Source organism: Branchiostoma lanceolatum, chromosome 17, assembly GCF_035083965.1.
Source record: "Branchiostoma lanceolatum isolate klBraLanc5 chromosome 17, klBraLanc5.hap2, whole genome shotgun sequence".
NCBI lineage: Eukaryota > Metazoa > Chordata > Leptocardii > Amphioxiformes > Branchiostomatidae > Branchiostoma > Branchiostoma lanceolatum.
Window position 1 is genome coordinate 15,595,854 of NC_089738.1, and position 15,316 is coordinate 15,611,169.

The 15,316-nt window shown below is 40.7% G+C and overlaps 1 protein-coding gene across 1 annotated transcript in view; it reads left to right on the forward strand.

Annotated features, from left to right (window-relative positions):
• Positions 1–15,316, forward strand: part of LOC136422740 (serine/Arginine-related protein 53-like) — a 31,243-nt gene continuing 15,927 nt past the window's right edge. The window contains exons 1-4 of the mRNA XM_066410592.1: positions 1–237; positions 483–554; positions 2,960–3,106; positions 3,726–3,897. Of these exons, the coding sequence (XP_066266689.1) occupies positions 143–237; positions 483–554; positions 2,960–3,106; positions 3,726–3,897 (486 nt within the window). The 5' untranslated portion in view covers positions 1–142. The remainder of the gene's footprint in view (positions 238–482; positions 555–2,959; positions 3,107–3,725; positions 3,898–15,316) is intronic.

Consider the following 15,316-nt stretch of genomic DNA (forward strand, 5'->3'; position numbering starts at 1 on the left):
GACCTTTCAGTGACCTCCCGTCATCCTCAGCAAACCAAGATGGCGGCCTCCATGAAAAAGTGAATCGATCTTTGTGCGTTTTTTCGCGCCTCTTTGCCTTTACAGTGTGTTGTTCCTGTATTTAGATGTGTATATAAGAACCATGGGTCGCTCCGATTACGAAAGTGAGGATGAGAAGAAAAAGAGGAGACGGAAGCGCCGCTCTAGATCCGGCTCACGGTCCAAGAAACGGCACAGGTAAGGGGGAGGGGGGCGCTGCAATACGCGAAATAATTTGTGCGCAACCGAATCAGCTAATGTTTCATGTGACTGCTATTTCCATCATGTTAACACCGCAGTGACATCAGCTGCTCACAGATATTATGGAAATTTTAGCTCTTGCAACAGCTTTTCTGACAAACTTATAGTGACGTACTACAGTCATGCGTTCTTCATTTTTCCACAAAAATATTATGTTATAACACGGAAGTATTTCGTTCCAGCTCCTCTGACGACGATCGGAAAAAACACAGTCGTAAGCATGACAAGAAGAAGCGCTCCAGATCCCGCAGCAGGTATCTCTAGGATATGTATAAACATGTGTAACGTTTATAGTTTTATAGACGTTAATGTTTTTCTATGAATGGTAGTAAGCAGGGATCTCCCTAAAGAATGGTACAGTGGCGCTCCTCCATCCTGTTCTAATCCCAGCTCCATCCTGTTGATTTTCCAAGTTAGGGTATTTTTTCCAATTTTCACCCAGCAAAGCCTGTAATTTTGCTCAAAACTACTCTCACCTCTCAAATAAACGTACCGGTACGTTTATTTATTTTCGCCAATAGTTCCACCCTGTACGTTCTTATTCTAGACGGTACGTTTATTATTTTTTTAAAAATTGAGGCTTTGCAAACCAGGAATCCCTCTAAAATCGTAAGTTAAGGTTTTTCTGCCCATATTTCCCCGGTATTTTTGCTCGTAATTCGCTATTTTTCGGCCTACCGGCGTTGATTTTCTCGCCGCTTTGACGGCCTAATGTGAAAAGTATCCTGGCGGCACTCGTAACATATCGGTCGATATCGCTATGACGCTACAAAGTAAATCGGAAAATAAGACGCGACATTGACATTTTAAAATACAATTTTCATATAAATAACTTTGATAGTCTCTGTTTACATCGTAAACCAAAGCACGCTGATCAAAAACGTGTGGAGTAGGGTGCTCGCCTACGCAGGGAATAATAAATTTCCTGACCACTATATCCGTAGTATCGGCAGCGCGGCGGAAGAACTATTTGTTCGCAGAAGACATGTAACACGTCAAAACAACAATCATAACTTAACTTCCCTTGTGATATGTGTTTTGAGGCCACAAAATCTCTAAAACGGCAGAAATATGTCAGATATGATTCGGTAAACAACAGCGCGAAATCGCGAAACATGGCCGCCACTCTCAGGCATGGCGACAGTAAAACTAGCAGCTTATTGCGTAGTGCGGATACCGATCTTTAAAATGATGCCGTAAACGCATGGAAATATTATATTTTTTGGCCAACGATAGACACACAGCGCCATATTTATTTTCAGAGGGTTCATTTTTTTAAAATAATCGTAATTTCCCAATTTTGGCGGTTCATCGCGGGTTTCTAGTGTCAACACGTAATGGGTAACTTCTTAGTATGTGCGGTCTGTGACGTTGAGCTACTTTTACAGTCGATCTCTATTCAATATTGTGGGATTTACCCCGGGAACTCGAAATCCGAGCGTCTCACTTTGTTTTCGACGCTATGGAGCAAAAGTTTATAGACATATTTCTTCTGTGGAAGGACTGTGTTCATATTTGTGTTTTTTTGTGGTTGATGTCTTTAGAAAATATGATCAGGTACATTTAACTTTTAAAAGTACTCTGATGATTTTTGTTATATGTCACTGATTGTCAGTCATAATAAAATGATATAACAATTTTCTTTGATCACTTGCTTCAAGTTCCAAGTAGAAAAAGCATGTATCATGTACATTTTCACTTGTTGAATTTGAAAGCACCGTGGCCCCCGGTTAGGGGTCATAGCTGGGAACCTATGCCCAATTTTTCAATATTACTATTATATTTTATGAAGAGGCGAGGAAGATCATCATGATTTAAACAAGCTATGGACAGTTATTCTGTTCAATATCTATATACTTAATAGGTATGGCATAATTGACTAAATATAAGTTCCCTACCTGCTTATTATCTTATTTCCCTCTGACAGTGACAGTTGTACATGTATGGACACAGTTTACCTAGCCTCGACTGTCGATTTTTGAAATTTTCCGGGGGGTACTTTTATTCCAGGGGGTACTTATATTACATTTTGAAAATTTGTCCGGGGGGTACTTCTATTCCAGGGGGTACTTCTATTTGAGAGGTGAGAGTAGAAATTTCAGATGTAAAGCTGAAGTTGCAGGAAATGACATCCATTATGTCTGAAAAAGGTAAAATGCGATAGCTGCTCTCCTTTTGAGAGGTGTGCGTCCCCCTCTAGACCTACCCCCTCACCACACGTATACTGTGCCTGGCACCCTCCCCCCCATCCTGCTCTATATTTCTGGGGAGATCCCTGGTAAGGGTATGAAATAACTTGCATTTTCAACTTTCAGTTTCGTGCAAAGAATGACAAAGCAAGTTAGAAATTTTAAAGACTGTAAGTCTACAGACAAATGAAAAAGATTGATTTTCGAGGCTGATGAAAGTTGGGCATTAATTAGTAACTATTAGTTCGATTCTGATTCCAATTTGTGTTTGGTGTTGCAACTTTATTTAGATTTGCAACACAACTATCTGCTTGGAGAGTATAACCCATAGTGTCCTGCATCTCCTAGCATGCAATGGAATTCGTATCTAATTTCTAAGACAATCACTTTTCAACACTGCCACTTTTGATATTGGTTAAGCTGCATGACTGCACATTACAGACCCTGTTTTGTATGTCCTCCATTGTTAGGAGTGCATCCAGTGATCATCACAGAAAACGTAGGTCACGATCCAAGTCCTCTTCACGGAGACGAAGGTCTAGATCAAGGTCGTCGTCACGGAGACACAGGTCAAGGTCGAAGTCATCATCAAGGGGCAAATCAAAGAAATCTCACAAGTGAGCCTCTTTCTTTGTCATAATTGAACAGTGATAACTTCATGTATGAACCATCTTAAAATGGAAATGAAAAAATGATGATACACAGTAGATTATGATGAAGTAACTACTAGTATAGTTGTCTGAAAATTTTCATAATTTAGAGATTGACAGCTCTGTACAGAAGACTTGTTATGTCCATATGTGCATTGTTGTGATCCAAAATTGGATCTGTGCACTTAATTTTGCCTGTGGGTGCACCAGTGCACCTGGATATTTGTGTAAGCTATGTGGTAAAAGGTATATTGCACACTAGTATACAAAATATTCTTTAAAAATTAAAGTCAAGTACAGTATCAGAAAAAGCAATAAAACTTTTGTTGTAATTTATTTGATGAATTACTAGTTTAAGATTTCAAAGTTAGCAATAGAATCTAGATTGAAGTTCTTAATTTCAAGAGAGGCAGTAGGGTTTATAAATACTTTTTGCTGAAATTCTATTTTATTTCATGTTGTGCACCCAAAATTCTTAATGTGCGCCTAAATTTTCAGGTTAGATGCACCAGTTAGGATCCCAGTTAGATTCCCCAAAATGAATTTTGAGCCCTGGAAAATGTAATCATTTCCTACCCTTGTACAGGGAGAAGAAGCACAAACGGCGCTCTCGCTCACGTTCGCGTGGTTCCTCGAGACGTCGGTCCCGTTCCCACTCCAAGTCGAGGGGGTCGTCCAAGCGCCGCTCGCGGTCAAGAGAAGCATCCAGCAGTAGAAGCCAGGCAGACAAGGAGGCTGCTGGGAAGGAGGACGATCTGGTAAAATATTGATTTCTTTGCCTTTATGCTATAATCTGGTGTTGTATGGTCACTGTGGTGTAATGATTATTATTAGAGTCTTTGGTAGTTGTAGTGGGCAACCTCAAGCCAACCGTACACACTCACACCACATCTTCAGAAAAGACACTGGAGCCGCATATCCCTGTTTAGGATTTTATTCGAGCCCACACTTATTATTAGAGTCAATAGGTCCCGGGTTTGATTCCCTGACATGCCTCAATGTTGTGCCCTTTGGTAAGGCACTATACTAGACTTACCTCACTTTATGTTGGACTTATCCCCTCTGATCCTCTTGACTAGTTATCCATTATCTTAAGTATGTTCTAACACTGATCAGAACACACAACCTGATTTGGTGTGCCAATGTGCCAAGAATTGCACATTTACCACCAAGAACAATATTCTTATTTTTTATATTTATGCTATAAATGTAACCAAGTACTTTATATCATATGATTTTAAGAAAATTTCAAGTCTTGAAAGAAATCAGATGATTTAAAATGAAGACTTTATGCAACACTTGTTAAGAGAGGTTTCTAAACAGGGGCACTTTGCTCTCATACTTTCTACATTACGCGCAAATTCTGCCAAAGAAGGAAAATCTAGATTGACCACTGTCTACTTATACTTGCCATGCCAGGGCTCAGGTGGCCAGTGTCTTTGACTGACCATGACTTGACCTTCAGGAAGCCTTGGAATGCCATGGCCACAATATGACATCACATTATCTGAAACTTAGTTTGTGACATCAAGTGTTTTTATATACATTTCCACTTTGATTTGAGTTTCCGTTTGTCCTATCACTACGGAGACAACAGTGGCTTGAAATATGGGCATAATGTTGGTTTTATAATGTAGGTGTATTGGCATTCTTTTACTTTGCTGTCATAGATTTTTTTTATTGTCATAGGAAGCTGACCATGACATAAACACAAATCTCACCTCCTTTTCTCTTCATTATCATGACTGTTTTACAACCATTGAAATCATCACTTTTTAATGAATACGGTCCAAGTGAAGTGCTTATGTGTACATTTGTACAATGTCCAATCAGTTTACTATGCACTACAAACTGTTGCAGCAGTTTCTAGGTTTGGTCCATTATGATAATGGCCATCACATTGGAGTTTATGTTGGATGAACCTGATAAATGAAGGCTATTTCAGTTATTGCATTTCTATGTTTTATTGGCGTTTCAAATGTACTGCTACGTGACAGATGATTATGATGGTTGAAACGTCTTCTGCAGAGCCGCAGAAAAACAAGTTAAGAAGGTGTTCTAATGAATGGTGATGGAGTTTGAAGGGAGCTCTCGGTTTAATAGAGTCTGTGGCAGTTGTGTTAATGTTCCAGCATCTGTGCTGATCCCCCCTCCCTCCCTTCTCATTCATCCCGACTTAAATCCACATCCCGCCCAACGACCGGATTTGGGGGACAGCCCTTTTATGGGTGGTAACACAGAAAGCCATTCAGCCTAATGGGGGTCAATGGCAATTGTCCTGGTACGTTACACCCCTCTTGTTTCACGTGGCAGTAGCACTGATGGGTGGCGGCGAACAGAGACCCAGAACATAATGGTTATTGTCCTGCCAGCTTTTACTGCCGTGTAATACAGGCCGAGCGCGCAGATTTATAGCCGCGCCGCTTCCCGTATCACTACGAAAGCCATGGCTAGGCCTGCTTGTGTAGTCTGCGCTGTGTGTAACGGCCGTGGCACATTGCGAGGTTCATCGGGGATGGGCCACTATGCCAGGTTTATGGGCATGACTTGCTTTTACCAAAATGGCACTTAATGTGGACACTCAGGATAATAGGTTGTGGATCTCGGCTTTATGGCGGAGCATATGGCACGAGGAGAGTGAGACGGGGTCTTGGGTGGAAAATACGGAGTCCAAAAGGTCTCCTAGGAAGTATTGAAGGATTGCCACAACTTGGCATGGCACACTTTTTGCAAGCAACTTGTGTGTGTCTCAGATTTTGTTTGTGTGATTCTGTTGTTTGCTGTAAAAACACAAACATGTAGCCCTCTGAAAAGCCCATTAAAGCATGAAGATGTACGGACCTACAGATCTACAATTATAAGAAACTCCAAAGCAATTAAAAAAGTAGGAAAAGCTATTCACTATTTCTGAAGTGTATACCAATGTGCTAGATGACTCTATAAAGAATTTTGATAAAATGTTAACTCTGATATTCACACTCCAGCTTTCTACCTATCCCCATTCCTCACAAAGAGATATTATACAGTAGAATTGCTGGAGATTGACTTATTGTATTTTTCATTCTTACTTTGAACTGTATGTGAAAGAGTCTGGAATGTTTTACCTGTGATTGACATTCCTGAATCACCTTAAGAAGATGATATATTTCTTCCTCGTTCACTTCTTGACTCCTTAAGTGCAAGTGTAACATATTGTGTTCCTCTCACAATGAATGAAAATTGCATGTGGCATGTCAGTCTGATCCTATATCTGCTGTAAATTTTGTATTTTTTTTTCTTTTTCTTTACTTCTCACTTGGAACTCATCACACCCAGTGATCTGGCTTCCATTGTTAATTACTACAATATTGTTCTTGTGAACTTAATATTAGATACTCTTTTTTTGACTGTACTGTAAAGTCTCTTATTTAAGAAAAAGGCAGTTGGCTTCATACTAATAATTAACTTACCAATAACTATAATATATAAACCCCTGTACTTCTACCAGTAACTAATTTGTTTAGGTAGCTTAAGTTTAAGTTCTGTGCCAAGATTTAGTCATCCTTGAGACCAGATTTACCTATCTAAAAATGGCACATGTATCCTGTGTTTTAGTTTCTTCTGATACAGTTACACTAGATGTTTAGGTACGGATCAATTTTACTTGTACAGGTGCATTATACCAGTACACAGTCTTATCTGGTAGGGCTTGAATTCTATGTAAAGATTTAGTCACCTGTCCAGTATCTTCAGTTTTAAGAATGGTACATACGTGTACATGTAGGTACATAGTTTAGATATTCAGTCATGGACACGTACCTTAACAATGCTACAGGTACAGGTAGGTACAGTACATGTGTACCAGTACACTGCAGTCCTAGTTCTGGCAGTGCTGGAGTTCAGTGCCAACCTTCTGGCTTCGTTCCCATCACTAACCCGAGAGCCTTACTAATGGACTAGTGCATTTGCCTATCTGTAGTGTAAAAAATAGTACATGAATCCACTAAGTCAGTGTTTTAGTTTGTTCAGGTACAGATGTTTAGGTCCGGATCAGTTTTACAGGTACAGGTACAGGTACAGTACACCAGTACACTGCAGCCCTACTAGTAGTTCTGGCTGTGCTGGAGTTCAGTGCCGAGCTGCTGGCTCTTTTCCCATCACTAACCCGAGAGCAAAGCACTACCAACACCAGCTTAGCCTTACTAATGGACTAGTGGTCCTTCTCCACCGCGCGTCTGCTTCTGATGGATGGGGCGCTGCCTCACCACCGCGAAGTTTAACCTAATGGATGCTGTGATGACGCTCCACTGTGAAGTTTAACCCCTTAATGGAAAAGTGACAGTTTGGAGGGAAGGGTCAGTAGGCCCGCATACGGTAGTCATCGGTCAGACCTGACACCGGCTCTCTCCGCCTGACACCCGCCCGGGATGGAGGCGCGGGCTGGGAATGAAGAATCCGGAGTTCTGGTCGTAACATTTAACCCCCAAATGGAAACATGGCAGTTAGTGGGAGAGAGAGGGGCCCTGCAGGTGACCCTCATCAGTTAGACAGAAGTAAGAGGACAGATGACAAGGAGAACCCCGAATATGGTGGGAAGAAAGTATGTGAAGGCTATCCACTCTGGTATAAACCACACCTCAGAGGAACCGCTAGATAGCTTATGCAGCACATGGTACATGTATACCAATATCTGTCAAGAAGATACTAATACACTCAAGTACATGATGTTTGCCAAGTTATACGAGGAACCTACATATACCCGCTGGATATCCAATATAGCACATGGCATATATATATAGTATATACCAATCATGTCTGTCAAACAGATACACTCAAGTACATGTGTTTGCCAAGTTATAGTCTTTGGAGGGACCTACCCACTGGATATCCAATATACATTGTATGTTACACCAATGTCTGTCAAACAGATACACTCAAGAGTACATCTTTGCCATGTTATGATCTAGGAGGAACCTACAATGTACTTTGGAAACCTTTAGAGATATGGTCTGGTGGTAGCAACTTTCTGGGAATGTGATAATAATTTTCTCACGTTACCATCAAATTGACACCACCATGAAATGTCTGAACTTTTGTATTTAGCTTAAAAAAGTATTTATTTTCAAGTCTAAAAACTGTTCCCTTCAAAATCTTCTTGATTAAGCATGTAGAAATGCTAGATGATTTAGTAAAAAGAGAGATTCCTTTTCAAGTCTAAAAATTGAAACATGATGAAAGATGTTAGATTATTTGTTTATAAATTATATCCAAGTCCAAAAAACTAGATCATGGTATCTTTAACATTACAAAATCTAGCCACGGTACCTCTGCCACTAGCCCCCAGGCTTGCCCCTTAATTTCCAACTCAACGACAATGGAGTCATCATTGTCCATTTGTCAGCTGTCACCACGACATGACAGGAACATGCTGCTAGATTATTTCCTGGTTTCCAATCATGATAAGTGTTTTGGGTGGGTGCCAGGGCCGGTGAGGTGATGGTGGTGCTGTAGCCATGCTGACTACAGGTGATGGTTTCCCACTCCCCAATTACGGTAAGTGGGGCGGACATATGCTGCCCATTTGGCAGGGTTCGGATAGTGGGGGTCAGGACATGGTCAGCTATACATCTTACGGGACATATGTGGGCTGTCCAGAACGATGGACAGCGGCCAAAACTTCTGTTGGACTGCTCAGAACCAAGTTGTTGTATTGGGTAATTTTGGTAAGATATTTTAGAAGTCCTAATGAACATGTCTTCATTGAAAAAAGCCTGCTTATTGGATAGTGGGGGTGAGGACATGGTCAGCTGTACATCTTACGGGACATATGTGGGCTGTCCAGAACGATGGACAGCGGCCAAAACTTCTGTTGGACTGCTTTATACCAAGTTCTTGTATTGGGTAATTTTGGTAGCATATTTTAGAAGTCCTAATGAAAATATCTTCATTGAAAAAAGCCTGCTTATTGGATAATGGGGGTCAGGACATGGTCGGCTGTACATCTTATGGGACATATGTGGGCTGTCCAGAACCATGGACAGCGGCCAAAACTTCTGTTGGACTGCTCAGTACCAAGTTCTTGTATTGGGTAATTTTGGTAGTATGTTTTAGAAGTCCTAATAAAAATGTCTTCATTGAAAAAAGCCTGCTTATTGGATAATGGGGGTCAGCTATACATCTTGCGGGACATATTCGGGCTGTCCAGAACGATGGACAGCGGCCAAAAGTTCTGCTGGACTGCTTAGTACCAAGTTCTTGTATTGGGTAACTTTGGTAATAGGATCCCATGCCTAGCCTTGCTGGTGCTGTAAGTTGCATGTAAAGCCCATCCCTCTCCTTCCACCGTCTTCTACCTCAGGAACGATGGACAGCGGCCAACAGTTCTGCAGGACTGCTTAGTTACTAAGTTAGTACCAAGTTCTTGTATTGGGTAACTCTGGTATTGGATGGTTGTATTCCTTGGCTGTGAATTTACAGGTACAGGAATTTCATGCATGGCCTTGTCGGTGCTGTAATGCAAGGGCAGTTGGTTGATCCACTGTATCTTGGACATGGCGTTGCGATGGAAAGTACAAAAGATTGTGATGTCCATCCTTCTCCCTTCACCGTCATTTACCTCAGGAACTGAAATCAGATACCTATAACCTGGGTGGAATGAAAAAAGCCTGCTTGCCTTGAACCTGTCACTAAGCTGTACATGGAGGTCTGTGAGGTTGGTATTTTGTTTCACTCTTCATGATTCCTTGGCTGTTCAATATATCTGTGTACATGGGCTTCTTGACTTCAACTGGTAGCATATTTTGGTAGTCCTAATAAAAATGTCTTCATTGAAAAAAGCCTGCTTGCTTTGAACCTGTCACTAAGCTGTACATGCAGGTCTGTGAGTTGGTATTTTATTCCACCCTTCACTCACATCCCAGACATGATGAAGAGAAAGTTGCGGGGCTTCCCGCTCTCGAAGTTATTGTTTCTGCGGAAATGTGATTATGGCGGCCGTGATGGATGGGGAGGGTTTGCCAGCTGACTGTTGCCATGGCGACGGTGATGGATAGCCGGGAGGAGTGTAGGCTGGAGGAGGCTGGGTGATTGATGGAGTGGAGGAGCGGGCAGAGTGGACCGGGCGGGTCTGATGGATGGTCCAACCGCACACGGAGAGAGCAGCCAAACGCTGATGGAAGTGGCATGGCCCCGGGTCGCGACCTGACCATAATTTATAGAGGTTTAATGGAGATATTCAATTTGTGCGAGTTTTGGTGTGAGATTGGAAACGAGGGGCCATTCCTTTCCACCCTGGCGTGAGGAACAGTTTTTCTGCAGTTAGACCGGTTATTTGTTACTTCGTGCTTGAACCGAGTTTTATCAATTAAGATTGCAAAGTAAAGTCTCCAAATTAGAGGTATAACTCAGGTTCTATGGTCAAGATTGTGTTTAGATTTCAAGTATAGCAGTCTTCAGTTTCCAACTGATATTACCTTCAGTTTTAATTGTTTGTCTCTGTAGCTTCTTTCTGTCTTCTGTTGAACTCGAACGGTAATGCTTTTTCAATAGCTGATATTGCAAGGCGGCTTTACTTTTGGCTAGCTTTTATAGGGAAGCACATGTAGTGTAGCTCCCTTCTCCTTTTACACTGTATACAGGAGCAAAGTTGTTCTAACCCTTTTAAACCACTTGTTAGTAGAAGATTCCCTGTGTATCGTTTGTAATGTAATGACCTAATTTAGACACAGCTAGGCAATACCATCAAGATGTTGGGCCAAATCCTTTTGTATCAAATAAAGAAATCACAGAGAACATCATACTTTAACTGCCATATGCAACATTGCAGAATTTCAGTGTTGTATAAAGGAGAACTTCTAAAAGAAATTTATAGAGGGTACTAGTCAGGGTACAGTTGACTGGATAGGTGTTCCTTTGTTGCCAACTTTTGTCCCTATTAAACTCTACATCTCCCAAGTCCCCACTCAGAATTACAGTGTTGTGTAAAGGAAAACATATTAAATTTTGTAAAACTAAAACTAAAAGAACTTCGAATTCAAAAGCAAACTTTGAGAGTAGAGGATACACAATCATGTAGGTGTTTCTTAGTTGCCAACTTTATCTTGTCCCTATCAAACTCCAGATCTCCCAAGTTGATTGCAGAAGAGTGTGACCTCCATCAGAAGATCCGGTGGCAGCCTAATTTCTGAATCATGTTATTCTAATGGAATAATCTAATTAATGGTGTGAGTTAATCAAATCAATTAGAGTGTGATCGGGCAATTAAAGTTGTGGCAAGAGTGTTTCCCACCATTTGGCCCAGGCGATCACACCCCCTATCATTCTCCGATGACAGAAATTAGGTTAGTTTTATCACATTCCCTCCAAACAAATGGTGGATCATTGCTCCTTGGTGAACTCTGGGCCTGCCCAGATTGTGGTAATGACATTATATTTGTGGCGGAATGCTGATACCGCCACTTGTCCAAGTCCTTGTCACAACTGCGATGGTCTGAAAATTACATCAGAGCTGGAATTAGTCAGATGTTTCTCACCGCACTTACACTGTTTGTTTTGCACAACCAGAAAGGCGGCTCGGGCCCAACATTGGGACCCGCTAGTGATTCGAACTCAGAACCTTCAGTTTGTCGACAACCCTACCCTCAAAATGTAAAGTTACCGTGCTACACTGAAATCTTATCATGCACACACCAGTTTTGCACGTCAAGTGCAAGCTGTGTAAGACCAAACTGATAGGGTTGATCCGTTCACACCAGGTTGGACCTCTACTGTTATCGATAAGTGTGGTGGGTTCTTTAGCATGCTCAAGGTGGGGCACTCCTCAAACGCAGGAGGACATACATCCCATCCATTGGGAGTTGCAAAGCTAGGTACTCATTTTTGCCTAAATCGAGTGAGGAAATTGGTGTAAAGTGCCTTTCCCAAGGGCACAACATTAGAAACCACTAGGGATTCAAACCCAGAACCTTTAGATTGCAAGCCAACATCAGTAACCTCCAGGCCAGCATGCCACGCAATCTTAACATGCAATGTGTTACTCTGCACTAATTCTTCCAAACTGGCACTAGTTCACAGTCGTTTAAGGTGCTTAAGTAGATTCTGAATCTTGATTTTGCTAGTCTATAGTATTATGCTTGTTTCCAGATAGCTTATATTTCCCCAGTTGACAGATGTATGATCTAAAAACAACAATACCATGATAATACAACTAAAATATCTTTCTAAAATCCTTTCGGAAGTTTGAGACTTTTGGCAGCAGAATTATACAAACCGATGAAGTTGAAAGAAGTACTGCACACTTCCTCATTGTCCCCCTGGGACTACAGTGGGGAGTCCATCAGCTATTAGTGTAATCAGGTTATGGCCTCAGCCAATTATTCTGAGCACCATCTCCTGTCTCCAGGTACAAGATACCCCCTATCTGATTTTCCTGGTAAAGACTTTACTCTGGGATGTCTTAGGAGGACTCTTGCTATGCGTCATCAGAAGAAGTTGAAGTTTTCCTTATAGGAAATATCTCTACGATCAAAATGGTGACTGCCGGCTGTTGATATAATGTATGCCTCATCAAGCCATTAGTATAATTGCATTAATGACATAATTCAATTAAGCAATTACCATACCCTGGTCACACGGGAACCCTGACAGACAGGGCAGGCCAGCCTTGATGTAGGGCAGATCAGGCAAATAAGATTGAAGACTGTTATCTATGTGAGCAGAGTTGTTGCTGATTGTGTAAAATAGATATACATTATAATTGTAGATTGAAGGTATTTTCAATCTTTTGATAGTACATGTAGTGCAATGGCTAAATTCTCTTCTTAGCACTCAGCACTTATGGGAAAGAGTCTTTAAGAGCAAATGTCTGTAAGGATCAAACAATGGTGGCAGGGGTCAAAAAATCGATTCGGCTCATATTTTGCACAGTGATAGTACTTGGCCCACTATCCCTCAAAATAGCTTTCTTTTTGCTCAACACCGATTGTTGCCATGGCAACGGGCCAAACAAGTTTTGGGGCCATTTTCCCTGATTTGGGTATGTCAAAAACATGAAAATTGGCTCAATTTAGGACATGATTACGAGCAGATGCTTGAATTTAACGGGAAAACAAAAACTGGGCTAACAAGAGCAACTATTCAGCTTTATAAGAATAGCTTTGAAGTTTTCAGAAATTCAAGTTGAAGTGCTTGGGCAACCTCAAAACAATACAGTGTTTGTGGCTTGTGAAAAAAGGTAATTTTGTCCCAACTTTGAAACGCTGTAAGTCCAAAAGTGGTGTTTTGTTTTGCTTCAAATTTACATCATATATACATCCAAGTTGTAGCTATCATGTATCAGTTTTCAAATTTTGGTATCTTTTTTGGTTGTAACATAACTGTCCTCAGAAGTAGGCCATATTTTATGTTTGACCAAAAATATGATGTTGGGCCATATTTCAAGCCCAATATATGGCAAAGTAAAGAAGTGATCTGGTTTAAATTCATGTCAATGGTAACCCTATGCGTGTTCTATCAAATGAATGGTTGCAAAGGTTGATGTCTTGTATCGTTGCTGTGTACTTGTCCCTAAAAGTAGGCCATATTTTCGACATATGCGGAAATCAACATTTTGGGCTAACTTTGAAGCCCTGAAGATGTCAAAGTAGGATGTTTTTTCGATTCAATCTTTAATCAGAGGTACCCCTATGTATTGCCTATCAAATGACTGGTTGCAAAGGTTGGTGTCTTGTTTTGTTGCCATGGACTAGTCCCTAAAAGTAGGCCATATTTTTGGCATGTGTGGAAATTGATATTTTGGGCTATGTTTGAAGCTCTGAAAATGTCAAAGTGGGATGTTTTTTTCAACTCAATCTTTTTCAGAAGTATCAGAAGTACCCCTGTGTATTGTCTTTCAAATGAATGGTTTCAAAGGTTGGTGTCTTGTTTTGTTGCCATGGACTTGTCCCTAAAAGTAGGCCATATTTTGGGCATGTGTGGAAATTGATATTTTGGGCTATGATTGAAGCTCTGAAGATGTCAAAGAGGGATGTTTTTTCAATTAAATCTTTTATCAGAAGTACCCCTGTGTATTGTCTACCAAATGAATGCCTGCAAAGGTTGGTGTCTTGTTTTGTTGTCGTGTACTTGTCCCTAAAAGTAGGCCATATTTTGGACATATGCGTAAATCAACATTTTTGGCTAACTTTGAAGCCCTGAAGATGTCAAAGTAGGATGTTTTTTTCAATTCAATCTTTTATCAAATGTACCCCTGTGTATTGTCTATCAAATGAATGCCTGCAAATGTTGGTGTCTTGTTTCGTTGCTGTGTACTTGTCCCTAAAAGTAGGTCATATTTTCGACATATTTGGAAATTAACATGCAGTAATTTCTAAACCCAAGTTCTTGAAGAAGTTATACTATGTATTGTCTTTCAAAAAGTATTACCTAAGAGTTTTACTGATTTTACCCCATACCTACTAGAGCATAGCGGATCTCCCCTTATCATCGTGCCCTAGGCTGAGAAACTTGAGAACTCCAGTATGTAGGTCAGAAGAGGCGAAGTTTGGTTCTCTCTGTGCTCGTAAGAGACACAACATGTAACGTTGATGCAGTGAATTTTACTAAGGCCACAGCAAGTAATTTTTATGGATGACATCAGCGCGCTCATTAATTTTCGCCTGATTTCGAAATAAAAAACAAGAAATTTCATTGCCCTCCGACGGTGGTCAACATGCCAAAAATTGGCAAATATGTTGTAAACGTTGACAGTCTAAGGTGTTTCATTGCATATGAATACCCAGTGTAGTTCCTGCCCATGATGGTATAATAACAAGCTGTGTTCTGCATTTGTTATAGCAAGGACATTATATAAATAATGGGGGGGGGGGGGGGGTCTAGTTAATTGAGCTGTATACACATGGTGTTTCATTGCATATGGATACCCAGTGTAGTTGCTTCAGATGATGGTACAGTACAACAAGATCTTTTCTGCATTTGTTGTAGTTAGTCTATTGAGATGTATACATATCTACAAGGACATGTTTACATTAAATCAAGGAGGTTTTATATTGAAACCTCATTGGTTGAATACAGGAATAAAAGACCTGTTGGTCATGATATCATATTTCGTCGCCTCAATTCTTGTTTACCAAGACTTATGATCTCAAAATTTGAAAATATAGGAATCTTGTTTTTTTTGGCCCGCCTTGTTTTTTTTTCGCC